This window comes from Saccoglossus kowalevskii, chromosome 13 (genome assembly GCF_978046115.1).
Source record: "Saccoglossus kowalevskii chromosome 13, keSacKowa6.1, whole genome shotgun sequence".
Lineage (NCBI taxonomy): Eukaryota > Metazoa > Hemichordata > Enteropneusta > Harrimaniidae > Saccoglossus > Saccoglossus kowalevskii.
In genome coordinates this window covers 12,847,810-12,862,465 of record NC_140653.1, presented here as the reverse complement: position 1 = coordinate 12,862,465, position 14,656 = coordinate 12,847,810, and the positions used below count along the sequence as shown (strand labels likewise).

The following is a 14,656-nucleotide window of genomic DNA, read 5'->3' as shown; positions in this document are numbered from 1 at the left end:
CATGGAACTCGAGAACATATTCCTGGCTGAAACGTTTCAAATGCATTTCATTTAGCCTTTTACAATTTATTTGTTTGTTTGTTTATTTTAATAGTCTGCAGCATTTGCATTTCGATTCGAGAATGTTTCATTTTTAAATTCAAACTCTTCTAAAATGTGAAACGTAATATTTTGACTCCAATAAAAAAAAATATTTGCACTGTGACCGAGCTCATTAATATTACAAAAGTGCCCAAAAGAATAGTGTTTATAACACTGTATGAAGCAATAAATATGTGCCACATTGTTTTTGAAAATATATGTTGGTTGTTATGTGGGTGTAAATGTGCTTTCGTCAATCTCTATTATTATACACTAGTAAATCATATGCAAATTAGTCCGCCACAGTGGTTTAAATTCCTGGGGAGAACACTGCTATGGGTTCATTATGATCCATTCTTCCCCGACGAACAAGTACATAAGTGGCAATTTAGTCAAAGACGAGAAAACAGCACAAGAAATTTGCCTTATTTACACGTATTGGCAATGCAAGCTACCCAGCAACTTCCCTGACGTCACAGGGGGAGTTTCTGTATGCAAATGAGAAGCTAATGAGGAGTCTGGTTTTAAAATACACAAAAATAAAGTTGCCGTAGACTGAATTTAAAACGCATTTTTCCACTTAAAAAAAATAATTTGTGCTTAGAAACATATAAATTAATAATATTTATGTATCAATGGATAATTTTAGGTGTGAAAATAGCAGCCATTTCACAGGCACTTTAATAGACAATGTATTTCACCTCAAGATTATATGTTGCTATGCATAGTATGTGACCCAAATCAAATGTACATAACCAGATAAAAACAGGGTAAAATTCAATGACCAGGTTTCGTTACTACACAGTGCAATTTGGGTTACTAGTATTTTGCAAGGGTTGGGAGCTTAACACAAACAAAAAATTTGGAAACTAACACCAAAAATAGAAAGCCCCCAGAAGTGGGAGCACTTAGTCAAGCATGGGCGCTAAGTCGGTTGACTAATGGTGGTATTTCCAGAAATTAGCCATTAATAAAATACTGTGCATGTCTCATGACATGACACCTTAATAAGTATTGCACTCACGGCCAATGTTGCATATATCAGCACATACCTATGACTAGCTGCAGTTGATATAAATATCCAGTGTTGGTGAAAACGACTGGTTTGGTGCCTTGTTAGCATGAATTCAGCACGGGCATGAAATGAATTCACACTGTCACTGTAAAATCACTGGCTTTTGGCACCTTTCATACACTCCCTGTATATCAAATCATGGAACAAATAAATACACGTAGAATAAATAAACATGCATAGTTTCATGTCTGATCATTCAGTTCACCATGCAGGCGGTATGCCGGGACATTAGAAATTGAAGGTGAGTAGGGTCGGATATACAGTGTACGTGTTTACTATTTACATCACAGTGACTGTGTATTGATCAACGAAAGGTACCAAACGCCTGTGTGTAAAATGAACTACCTTTTTGAAAGTGAACCGAGAATAATAGTTGCTAAGTGTGGCCTATAATACAATATACATGTATAGTGTGTGTGTAAGTACTATACCTTGCAGCCTGTCGTAAAACACGAAATTCTATTTCATAAGTTCATTTTCGAGTTTAGGTAGATGAACAGAGGAAAATGAAAAATGGCGCCCGTTCGTATACATCACTGATTGGCTGAAAATAAACTTTCACCCTTCTGACAAGTGTCGACAATAACAAATGATAGAAGTAGTTAGGTGTAGTTATTATTATGTTTTTTTAAATGAAAACTGGTTTGTAAAGTCACAGTAGTGAATTAAGTCTTAAATTCATTAAAACAAAGTCAACTTCTACTCTGATTACCCATGATCCCACAGACTCGATCCTTTCGCCGCCATATTGAATATTGGTAAGATGTGTTTTGATGTGGGTCTTGTATTTTATCCACGAAAATCGTCACCATCCGTTTATTTGGGAACACACGACGATAACTCACAAGTTATTTATATGTTTGAAAATGTATTTTGATAGTATTTATTAAGATAATTGTAGAGTGACTAGTTAAAAAGCTTTGACGTTGGTCGGATGACCTCAACATGTACATGTTGTGATACTTTTAGTAGTTTGATGGTACCCAAGCACGATACTTGTTTAGGTGACTATAGCTGTAGCCATTATAAAAAACTGCGGCAAATGAAAAAAAATCATTGCGACAGTGCTTATTTGGTAGACTAAATAATTGACTGCATAATTTTAAATTCTTGGAGTGATAAATCGAAGAATGTTTATTGTGATAAATACGCTTTGACGCTGTCCTATTTTGTGTTTAAATGCATGTACGAGCTAGCTCACGAATTAAAGATACAATACAATAGCGGTCTTGTCGTGCACTTGTCATGCTAAGTAAGTGTACTATAATAAATGCAAACAGTGATGCAGATTTGTTTTCATGTAAGAGATAAAAATGGAATTATTCTGTAATTCAAGAACTAGCTCATACATTTAAAAATAAAAAAAATCAATATTTATAATCTTAGAAACATTTATTTTACATAGCATGCTGGTTAGCAAAATGTAATGACCTATAAAACATTTAATTTACTTGTGATACCACCGTGTCTGAATGATCATTACATACTTCCTAGGTTATTTGTTGTTTCAGCCAAATCAAAAACAGAATTCAAACAGCAGTGCATGACAGGATTTATTGTAATGAAGACAAATATTTATGTTAACAAACTCTGCAATTAGTACAACTCTCAAATATTGCAACTTTGCTGATAATACAAATTATTTTTCATGTCCTAGTGAGATAAATTTGAAGATGCCATCACTACAGTTATATAATGCAGCTGCTCAAAACAAATGTTTAGAGCTCAAATTCTTTGTCAGTGAAACACATTTCTGAAATATTTGAGACTAGTGTCTTGCATAATTTGTGAAACAAAAATAATGGTCGTGCCATAGTTTCAACATAAAGTATTGTATTTGAAGCGCATGAAAATGTAAACCAATATTAAGACACATGTGTGATTTATTTGAATAATGTGCAACCAAATAAACAATTACAGTATTTAGATTTCTTCCACTTTCTGAATCTTTTTTAAGTGGTGTCTCTGAGCTCACTTCTAAAGATTCACCGCATTGGAATTGGTAAGGTGACATATTAGTATAGATAAAATGATATCACTCCTTACAACAATTAAATATTTGTTTTATTTTGTTTTGCAGACTGGCAGCCATGGCAGTTCGTCATGAGATGTGTGTTGGTCTCAATAAGGGACACAAAGTTAGCAAAAATGTGAAAAGACCGAGGAAAAAGGTAACTAATGTTGATGATACTACTGTACTGAGTACCATAGATACCCTAATTTAGGCATCCTTTTTGGTTGAGTGTTTATTGGAACAGGACATTTTTTAGAAGGATTGTCAACAAAATGGAACAAGACATTTACTGATGAAGAACCAGGTGATTTATTCATGTAAATGTAAATTTTATATACAAAATAAACAAGCAGTGATCAACACATTTTTTTGTACTTGACGTGAAAATTTATTATTACAGTTTACAATACAACTGTCAGGTTAGTAATTTAAAAAAAAAAAGTATATTACCAAAATTTTTATGAAAAATTAAAACAAAATAGTGTGCATGATATCACGGTAAAATAATTAAGAAAAATTTCAGGAGTTCAAACATCGTCCACATTAGACAAGTGTAAACAAAATAACTCGCGAAATACGAAACCTGGAAAAAAAAAGTAAAAATACGTTTCGTTTAGAACATATTTAAACAAATCAGAATCATTTCTTCATTGGACGAAAGGTTCTCGGAGTCTCTATCGCTGCTGGAGCCGGAAGCGTCGTCGTTCTGATGTTCGTCCTCCGTTTCTGTCAAGTTGACGTTCATGTTATCGGCTGCCGATGACTCCACCTCTTTCTGTAGTGTTGGGCATCTGTACAACTGATCTTCGCTGCCGTCCAACGGATTTGTAATCCCAGTAACTTTGAACGACTTCTTCATTATTTCAGGGTTGTCTATCAATTTCTGCCATGCACTCGCGACCCGGTCGACAACATTTTGTCTGGTTGCCGTCTTCGGTCGCTGTCCCTCTGGGGTGTTCTCTACTTGTTGTCGTATAAACGCCAACCATTATTCTCTCATGTATTGCTTAAATGGTTTATTTATACAAACATCAAGAGGCTGAAGTTTGGAAGTGCACCCGCCTGGTATAACAGCATGTCGTGAAGTGTTAGCTTTGAGCAGAGCAGTGATATCGTCGTGCAAGTGACCACGGAAAGAATCCAAAACTAGTAGTGACTCGCGTGACTTTGTATAACGAAACCAAATTCGCCGCAACCATATTTTCATCATATCCGTGTCACACCAGCCCTTTTTCTGGACTTCGACAACCATACCAGGCGGGACGTTAATGTTGGGCTTACGCACCCCTTTGAAAATAACCATAGGGGGAGGACTGTTTCGTCCATGTTTCCAATCAAATCCAGGGGAAAGTCGTACCTCTGTCGCTGTGAAACTATGAATTCATGGAAGGCAGTTATTTTTTCTTCTAAATCTCTTGGAAGGCGTTGTGCAACAGAAGTGCGTCGACGAATAACCAGCGAATGGCGCCTACAGAATCGTTGGGCCCATCCTTTCGATGCCTTAAAATCGACACAATGTGGGCTGATAAGTTTTTTTGCCTGCTGCCGTAACAACTGCGTTGTAACTGGAACGTGGTTGTCACGCAACACCAAAATAAACTTTACAAGTTCGTCTTCTATTTCTTGTGGGTACGTCAATTTTTTTCCGGCTCCGTGCTTGTTCCCATATTTTGAAACGCGCTGTCGGCTGAGATTTCCATTCATTTCATCTTTTACCCAACGGTAAACATTTTTGGGATGAACGCCGTACTTTCTAGATACACATTTTTGGCCATGTTCCCTCGCATGTCGGACAACCATTCTCTTCTAATCTGTCGAATATCGGCGACGAATGATCGCTGTATCATGGCATCCGGCTGTGGAGTTCGTGTCACCGGCACGACTCGAGCTGTCTGATTGATCAGGTGACTGCTCATAAACTGTTTTACCAAGTTGAGTATGTGGTAGCTGGCCTATTTTCTTTTGAAAAATAGGAAATGACTTCTTCTTAGGCGGTGGAGTGCATGAATCATCTTCTGTAGGACGTTTGGCAAAATAATTTGTAATAGAATTCATTGTCGAGTGGCGTTGTGCATCACGATGCGAGAAAGAGTGATTCATCAACTATATTGGTCCTATATTTATACCGTAAAAACAAGTGTTTATCACAGGTACGTGCCAGACTTGGTAAACGAGTATCCGGTGGCCCGCTTTCGGGACTGTATGCCTAGCACGAGAGGCGAGAGATAATTCATACTCAATTATTTGAAAGTAACTGGCCTCATCGTTCAGTCGAGAGTTACGATTAATCCGGGATAAATGTATTTTAAACAATCTTGTTTTTAATCGTACAACAGAGATTTGTTTTGCCGACTGTACCAAAAGTTGTGCTCAAACACTCCGCAATATGTAGCAATAGAAGTGCGTGAAAGCGGCGTTTTGATTGGATGTTAATGTGACCTCCTGTCAAACGATGCACAAACAGTCCCTCAAGACTGTGGCACAAACTAACACATTAAGGCGGTCCTTTCTCACGCGATGAATTCGTGAGACTGAGAGGTGAAAAAAAAGCGAAAATATATAGTGGTCTGTAATCGTTTTTTTTTTAGAATGAGAAGTATCTGTTTTCCACATTTAATGTCAACAACATTACATTTAGACATAATTTACAGCATGCGCATAATATTTACATACACCTAACTCCCGCACCCGGTAGGTAATTACCGAGGGACTTAGCAACATCCCCAGAAACTTTCCGAGACGCTCCAGTGACCGCTGCAGACGCAATAAAGTTACATACTCGCTCACACAACAGTTAATCAAAACACCGGACGCAGTATGCCTTTGATGCTTTTTAAGTACAAAAATCATTGCTGTGTAACACTTGGAAGAAATATAATACGAACATAAAACTGGGAATGAATATTAACAAGAAATGATAAATGTAAATTCCTTTGATTGGTAGTTTATTGAAATGGCATTGTTTTGTCTCGTGCAGACGCCATAAGCTCCTTTGGTGTACTGCGTTCACTAAATTTTCTTGTTTTAATTAGCCATGACGTCGATTAGTTAGAAGCTATCAGACTTTTAGATAAGTCACTTTGCATCATACCAACTATGGCAGTACATGTACATCGGAGATCAAACGAAATACGGTACTGGTATATGACTGTGCCCATGTGATCATCGCTCAACCAAAATTGTGAAGTTGTTTTTCGTATGCATGGTTTGGCAATTCACACTTGATGTACTAGGTCTGAAACAAAGAAAGTGCCTTTCTAACAGGAAGTCGAGCTGTCTGGATTTGACCGGGAAATTTAACACATGTTCTTAGCTTAGTGCACTTTACAACTTCGATACATTGTGTACAATTTCAGGTTTGGGTGACGCCTAAATTAGAATTCTTTTGTTAGGTTTGACCTTTGGGGGACGCCTAAATTAGAGGGACGTCTAAATTAGGGTATCTACGGTAGGTGGTTTGGAACATTGGTGAGGGGATCTGTCACTGGTAGCATTGTGGTTGTCGCATCAGACTCATGATCGGTAGACCGAAATTCAAATCCTACCTTAGGCTGACCATCAAAAGGGTTGACCCCTACCCTGGGTGAGAGTGCCACAGACTCGATGGGAAGGCCAATTCCACTGGCCGAGATTCATTCACTAACGAATGCGACTTTGGGGGAACCTTGGCTAAGGTCCGTAGGTGCTTGTGTTCGACCGAGCCCGGTTGATGCCAGAATAGCGCATTCAAATTGCCATTTGATAGGGAGATGGGCACACAGTCCTGTCATGTAGTCCCAAACAGGAAATGACTTCTGTGGCAAAATGCACTATGTGTCAGCACTAGCACTTGCAATTTTTACTTACGAAATAGAAAAAGTCAAGAGATACGACAGAGACATTCAATTGTCAGAGCTGTCGCCTGGCACAAAAACATTTTATTTTTTAAAAGTAAAAAAAAAGAAACATTAGTGAGAGGGGTCTTCATCGAGTTACATACAGAATGTATCAGTATTTGTCTTGCTTATTATAACTTAGCAGATGATAATTAAGTAAAATCTGTCAATATCTTCACAGATGGTGCGTAAACATGTTAAATTTGTACGTGATATTGTCCGTGAAGTGTGTGGATTCTCTCCCTATGAGAGGAGAGCAATGGAATTGCTGAAAGTAAATAAAGACAAACGAGCACTCAAGTTCGTCAAAAAAAGGGTAGGTATCTTAATAACCAAATAATGATCTCCCCAGGGTTCTTGCACCAAGGGGTATCCCCAGGGCTCTTGGACTAGTGTTCTCCCCAGAACATAAACTATGTGCATGTAATTTGCATACCACATGTCAACAGTGGATAAAAACATGGTTGTCGTTAAGAATTATCCACGTCAGTTGGAGTCTGTTATTTATTTTTATGCTCAAAATCGAGGTTAATTGTGCTCGCTAAGTATTAAAACTGTACCACTGACTTAATCAGTAAGGAAATAAATAGCCGATTAGGAAAATGTGTCTCTGGTGACAGAGGTTCGATTTATCGATAAACTTGCTTTGATGTGTCTGGTCTTTAACAGCACGGTCAGTGATGAGAGGTCGGTCATGTATGTTGTCATTTCTCCGGCACTCTGGTATTACTTTTACGTCAAAGCGAATTCAAAAGTGATGCTGTTTTTTTTTTATGTTTAACGTGTCAATAAACACCGGAAATAGTAAAAGTACATAAGAGATTCACAATAAAACTTGGTGGGATTCCTTTAGCGTTAGAGTAAACCTGTCTGCATTGCGGGCAATCTCTCAGAGTAGCGGCATCAATTATAGATACACTGTGCTCTTGGGGATCTCCCCATAACTCTTGTAACAGGGCTGTCTCCCCAGGGCTATTGTACCAGGGCATCTCCCTATGGCTCTTGCACTTGGGCTCCCCATGGCTCTCGCATCAGAGCATCTCCCCAGGGCTCTTGCACCAGGGCATCTCCCCGGTTCTCTTGCACCATGGGTCTTCCTAGGGCCCTTGCACCAGGGGGTCTCCCCAGGGTTCTTGCACCTGCTATGTATGCACTCACATTTAATGTGCTGTATACTTGTTTCAAATCACTGATAAATCTCTTGCATATCTCACTTGTAACATTTGGAAGACCATATTGAATGATATTGGATTGTTAGGGTTTGAGTGAAGGGGCCTTAAGGAACTCTTTTCAAAAGAAAGTGTTTACTTACCATAACAAAGTTTTGACCTCTGAGTTTGACAATCAGTTGGCCAATTTGTGCCCTTATCCAACACAGTGAGCATTTTTAAAATTAATAATTGCACGAGATTGATTTTTTTTTTTTGCAGCTTGGAACACACAAACGTGGAAAGAGAAAGAGGGAAGAAATGGTAAATGTGCTCACAGCACAAAGAAAAGCAGCACAGAAATAGATTTTACATTATTTGTAACTTAAAACATTGATGGATGGCACTGCTAAAAATCAGAAAAAATAAATTGTTCTTCTGAAGGAAAGTGGTTGTATTTTTCTTAAAATATAAAGTTTGACCTCAGATGATGCCTGCAAACTGAGACATTTTACTGCAGGGAGAATTTTTTACCCCAGGAGTCTTATCTCACTTTAAAACCCACTGCCCCAAACAATCTATAGATTTTGTGGAAATTCATGTATTTTTAAAGTCGGTTAGTTCTATGAACAATTTTCAAATGAAATATGCTATAAAAGTCCTTGCACATTTGTTACACAGCACGTGAATGACAGAACATGTGTGCATGGGCATAATCTATTTATGCACATTCATGGTCGAACACGAAAACTCAAAGAATGAAATTGCCCAAGAGCCAATAACCAGATAGCTGAATGAACAGCATGTCTGTCAGATTGACTCTTGTGCGAGCTTGAAGCCCATCTTTCTTTTTGGCACAGTAAAATTTGGTCATTGCTGCATATTTGATGTCGCATGATCTCTGAAACAAGACATTTAGTGTTTGTAAAGTCCTGTAATGGAGCATTGTGGTTGGTCAAGGAGGAGGGTTTTAAATGTGATCTTTCACTACACTTCTCTTTGAACCCATTCTTTATCCCACTGCTAAGTGTTTATGCCATGCTATTGCTTTAACTTGGAGTTTTGATGAGTGAAAATCTAAGGTCAATCACCTATTGCATAATCTCTCGTTAGGTCTGCTTATTTTATGGATGAAATCCACGCATATCAAAAACCTTTTGATTAGTCTAATCCACCTCGTGTTCAATACCAAAGATGGTTGATTGTGCTCGGGAATCAGATGGGAGGGGTACCACAGTCTCTCATTCATACACTAAGGGGTTGACCATTTGAAATTGTGGGGGTAAATTCTTGGCAAAATTAAAATGTAGACACAAAAAAAAATTGCACTGGCAACACTCCCATTATTTTATGACCCTTAATTTAAGGAGGATACAAGGGAAACAATCACCTTTACAAACTCTAGAACCTTGTGATAAATTGACACCTAAAACAGCAAAGCTGTTATGACCACTGGGTCACTTTAACTTTCCAATGTGTTTGGATTGATTTCTCAGAAGCTGTTTGGTCAGTAAAATTAACTTGCATGGGTTTGAATTAAAGTAGGTACATATATAATAGAAAACTGAATCGGTTCTAGTTCTTGGGGTAAAATCCAACACCTTGGATTATTAGAATTCTGCAAGTATTGTCTATTCGTATAGCTCTACATAGTGTACAGAAAACTCAAGGGTTGATTGTGTAATGGCGCCCCTGCAGTTGACTTCCATACAGTGTGGCAATAGAGGGCGCTATGTCTCATGAATGCTGAACTGAAATCTGAAAATACTTTCCAATTCGCAGAAAGAAAATATATACTTATTCCAGTTTTAGCAATTTTTTATTTCTTTGCCTTTTTTTTGCATGATCACAACTGAAATTTAATAGTATTATTCACATTATCGGTAGTATATAAACAAATCTTAAATAAATTAGATTCCCATAATTTGTGCTGGTAAATTGAAGTGGATACTTGTCCCTTTTGCCGAGACAAGTTGGGGGAAAAAACAAGTCTACCTTTTATGTTAGCCTTGTATTTGAAAAAATTCAGTTAATGAGGCGATTGAGAGCAAAAAAGTGTAAGTGGCAATTGTCATTAATACTAGCATTAAATTTGCAGGCTTTGTTACTAACGACCAGTTACACCCTATAAGGATAGAATAATATGACATCACAATCATCCTGAAAATAATAACACACATTGTCTTTTTTTAAAACCATTTCCCATTTATTATTCATAAAAATTATCAATGAAGATTAAACCGGACCCCCATCACGTAAATACAAGTATGTAGTAATAACATTAAAACCACAGTAAATTAGACTCTATACCAAGAATACAGTAAGCCAAGAAATACAACAAACTGCTCACAAGTAAAGTGATCTGCACAACATACACGAGTTATGATTGTCAAGACAACCATTTTACAAAACATAACTTAGTACAGTTTTAATACATTCTTGTAACAAAGTATTAATCAAAAAATAAAAAAGCATCAAGGGTAAAAGTGTATAAAATACTAATAAGTGTATATAATACAAGGTGTGTCTATAATTGCAGTATGAAATACAAAACTGCATGGAAGATGTAATAAAACTGTCTATAACCAAATACGTCTTCCCTTGAAACATGAAAATGTAGATAGGTATTGCACAACAATTTTTATTTATTTTTTTCAAACTGGAAGGTTTTTATCAAATTGCAAGTGCTACGACACATAAAAGAACTCTGTGACATGTCGATCATTACCAATGTCACTAATTTGAAGGATTCTAAAATATTTTGTAAAAATGCAACAAGGTAACATTTAACAGCTGTTAGTAGTAAAACACTGATTGGTGAAATCATTGTCAAATCAAACATTGCATTATGGGAAATATGCAAATACATTAGGACAAGTGTATGATGTCAGAAACCATGAATAAACTTTTGAACCACATTTTCATTATTTGCTCATTATCGATAATGAAAACCTGGGAAAAGTTGATAAAATATTGCATAGTACTAAACGGACAAATATGCATAGATGAAATAACAGCTAACTAGAAGATCCTTCTGAAAGCACCGTTATCATTTGTAAATTGAAGTTTGTTCTCTATAGTTTCCATAGCAACCTCCAGTATATACAAAACACCAAGCACAACAATGGCAAGGTAATAGAAGAAAGAATTTTGACTTTTGCTCTAGTGTATTCACGCAGCCTAGAATAGATAACTAATAACAGAATTGTCTTTTTACTGGCAAGTGATTATTCAAAATCATTTCATCAACACATTATCAAATGGAATACACTGATTGGACAGTTGTAATATATAGCAGCATTGTGATTGGATAATGAAAGTTGTAGCATTTGAATACAATGGGTGATCCCATAAACAGCCAATAGCAGTCCATCTTGGATTGATGTAAATGGAAGACAAATAAATAGAAAGTAATGAAAATAGTTTATAAATTACAGCCTGCACACTGGGGGGTCATTTATCAGATATATTATTATCATATGATTCTCTTTCTTGAACCATTCAAATATCAGATTATAATTATGAATGCAGTAGAGATTTGGCATCGTCATTTAGAAAAACTAGTTTCTACAAAAGCAGTGGTCCGTTATAAGCTTTACTAACCCCCCAAAATTTTCTCGTTCTGAAGTTTCACAAAGGCATGTTATAATAAATATTAAAGCTTTAATAACAGAATATTCGATATTCCTATCAAATGTTTCATTGACTTCAATAAATAAAAGAAAAATTCAAAAAGATTTGGTAATATAATGTACATGACTAGTTATGGCAGTGACAGTTGTAAGCAATGTACATACATTTATTTTGAGATAGAGCAAGAATTTGAAATTTTTCAAGATCTTGGATAATATAGATATAATATTTACATATCTGATACTGAACCGTGATAAATAGAATTTACTGAATATATATTTTTGTAAATACTGAATGAACCAAAATGCAAAGATTATATAACTGTGTAAGAATAATTTGTTTTTATTGCCATTTTGGCCATAAGATTATATTTTAATATATTGCTAAAAGTAATGAAATTAGTAATAACAAATCGGCGACACTAGTGTTGCATCTCAAAACATATACAGATGGGACAAGATGTTTATGACAGATTGACATTATCTATATTGCGTATGAAATTATGGTGGCCAGAGAGTATGCAAAGTTAGCAGACACCTATGCAGCACGTATGAATCGGACACCGCTCACATGCAACACAATAGGAAGTATGTAATATATCGGCGTACTCTAGTCAATTACAAATGTATAATTTAATTGGTTGGAACGTCACTGAGCATGTATGAATATGTGATAAGCAGGGAAGTCGATTAATTGTTTTTACAAATATTTGATGTAAAGCTGATATATTAAATATCTGTAATAAGCTTTACATTCATGATGATTGGTTAGGGTTCAACTTCATGCATTAAATCAATATTATTGTAAACAGGACAAGGAAAGAACCCAGAACTTATCATTTGAGATGCAACACTAGTTTCAGGCAAATATCGGTAGATATTGAATGTGGAAAATACTGTGAAATAGAATTCAGCCTGAAACTGTGACAATAAATATTTATCAGAAATACATGTAAAGTTTTAAATATCAAATTATGTAAAAAAAAAAAATTAATATTGAATATTGCATTAAGCCCTGTATTGCATGGCAGCGTACCAGATATTGCACGTATTTTATGTGGATGGAATCTAAAGCCAAAAATACAATAATAAATAAAGTGTGTATCATACCACGGGTGAATAAATAAAATTTTTCACTGTCTGATACTTTCAAAAGATGAGCCATTAATTGGCCTGGCATATCAAGGTATTCATGGAGATACAGATAAAAATCCATTTACTTAAAGCGGGAGGGTTGCCACCTGCACATGCGTTCCAAGCAACGATAACAACATATGCTAAAAATGCAAAGACTCTTGTTTATAAACAATAACGCGCTATGAACATCTGATGCATGAGCAGGTGACGACTCCCCCGCTTTAAACAATATATGAAAATTAAAACTCAATAATATGCCAACAACTCACTTTTGTTTCTCAATACTGATTTTCATAGAAAAAGTGCACTTTTCACCAAATTTTTATTTTCAGTAAAATTTACTATAATACCATTAATACAAATATATTGTCCTGCCATCCTTTAAACATTTATGTCTTGGGAAAATATAACATTCAGCCTCTGTTTGTATCCATCTTAAGGTTGCAATTTCTTTCGTTTTGCTGCCAAAATACTTGCAGGCAAATCAGGCCGAATTTCTCTGTACTGACTCTGTAAGTGAAAAAGATATAGTATGGTTATAGTTTGTACATCTCCATCTCCATCTCTATATTACATAGATTCAAGCCGAATTAAAGATTATATGTCATGTTTTTCATTATTTTCTTTGTATACTTCCATTATTATGAGTTTATACCATTAGAATACCAAAAATGGAAAGAAAAAATTGGCGTCATCGTATGATTTTTTTGAGATAAACAAAATTTTGCGAAAGTCATCAAATGACACCAGAATAATTTTCACTGCTACAAAATTTAGCAGTTTTTACAGACTCACGAAATTTGTCTTTAGCGAAATTTCAGACATCATTGGAATGATTAAAAGAACTTACCAATTCATCATCAGACGGAACTCTAGATAAATAATCCGCTAACTCATTGTTATCAACAAAATTAGGATTTCTAAGTTTTTTGCTGAACTTGTTACAACCTGTAAAAAAATTAAAAATAAATTTAAATATGAAATATTACACCCACTGATAATATAAGAGACATGCTTTGCTGTGAATCAGAAATATTACGAAATATTGCTATTGAAACAGCTATCACAAATTTCTACATTTGAAATTTTTATAACCACTGAATAACCCGGCAGATTGTATATTTGTGCAAACAACAAACCAATGGTTTTTCCATTTCAACATATTTGACATCTTACTGCGCAGAGTGAACAGACAAACACTTCAACGCGGACAAATATTAAATTTTAATTTTTAAACAAAGAATGTGATTAATATATCATGGCCTATTACTACTTATAGTATCTCTATAAATTTGTGATTGAAAATATATATATTATGACCCTCAACAATTGGTTGGAAAAAATACAGTTGCGTACAACAATAAAAGTAAATGATTTGGTTTTTAGCAACATGTAATATTTTTCTATACAACAATATTTCACATATGCATCATAGTTCTCTCAACCATAAATCCATAAATTGTAGTAATTTTCAATTGTGAACACTAGAGGGCGGTCTCATATACTCACCCCATGCTAAGAGAAGATAGCGAATTGGTATATTATACAGGACTACAGTAACGATACACAATACAATGACTAGTAACCATGACAACCAGGGTACTGTCCAGTTAAATGTACTGAAATATATAAACAGGATATTATAATAAACACCAATACACGATATTTTATTTAAATTATACATAATTTAATAC

The 14,656-nt window shown here is 35.5% G+C and overlaps 2 protein-coding genes across 2 annotated transcripts in view; one reads left to right on the top strand and one right to left on the bottom strand.

Moving 5' to 3' along the window:
- Positions 1–1,843: 1,843 nt before the first annotated feature.
- Positions 1,844–8,641, top strand: LOC100368594 (large ribosomal subunit protein eL36-like). Its single transcript, XM_002738693.4, has 4 exons — positions 1,844–1,914; positions 3,237–3,327; positions 7,227–7,361; positions 8,476–8,641. The coding sequence occupies exons 2-4, from the start codon at positions 3,247–3,249 to the stop codon at positions 8,557–8,559; spliced, it is 300 nt and encodes a 99-aa protein (XP_002738739.1). The 5' UTR covers positions 1,844–1,914; positions 3,237–3,246; the 3' UTR covers positions 8,560–8,641.
- Positions 8,642–10,372: 1,731 nt separating this feature from the next.
- LOC100369196 (multiple C2 and transmembrane domain-containing protein 1-like) overlaps positions 10,373–14,656 on the bottom strand; it is a 37,799-nt gene continuing 33,515 nt past the window's right edge. The window contains exons 20-22 of the mRNA XM_085506932.1: positions 14,472–14,581; positions 13,813–13,910; positions 10,373–13,472 (exon numbers count right to left, since the gene is read on the bottom strand). Of these exons, the coding sequence (XP_085363058.1) occupies positions 13,398–13,472; positions 13,813–13,910; positions 14,472–14,581 (283 nt within the window). The 3' untranslated portion in view covers positions 10,373–13,397. The remainder of the gene's footprint in view (positions 13,473–13,812; positions 13,911–14,471; positions 14,582–14,656) is intronic.

Excerpts from the sequence above, each read along its gene's own strand:
- LOC100368594 (XM_002738693.4), top strand. The coding sequence starts at position 3,247 with ATGGCAGTTCGTCATGAGATGTGTGTTGGTCTCAATAAGGGACACAAA. Across the intron at positions 3,328-7,226 it reads TGAAAAGACCGAGGAAAAAG|ATGGTGCGTAAACATGTTAA; the intron begins GTAACTAATGTT and ends ATATCTTCACAG. Across the intron at positions 7,362-8,475 it reads TCAAGTTCGTCAAAAAAAGG|CTTGGAACACACAAACGTGG; the intron begins GTAGGTATCTTA and ends TTTTTTTTGCAG.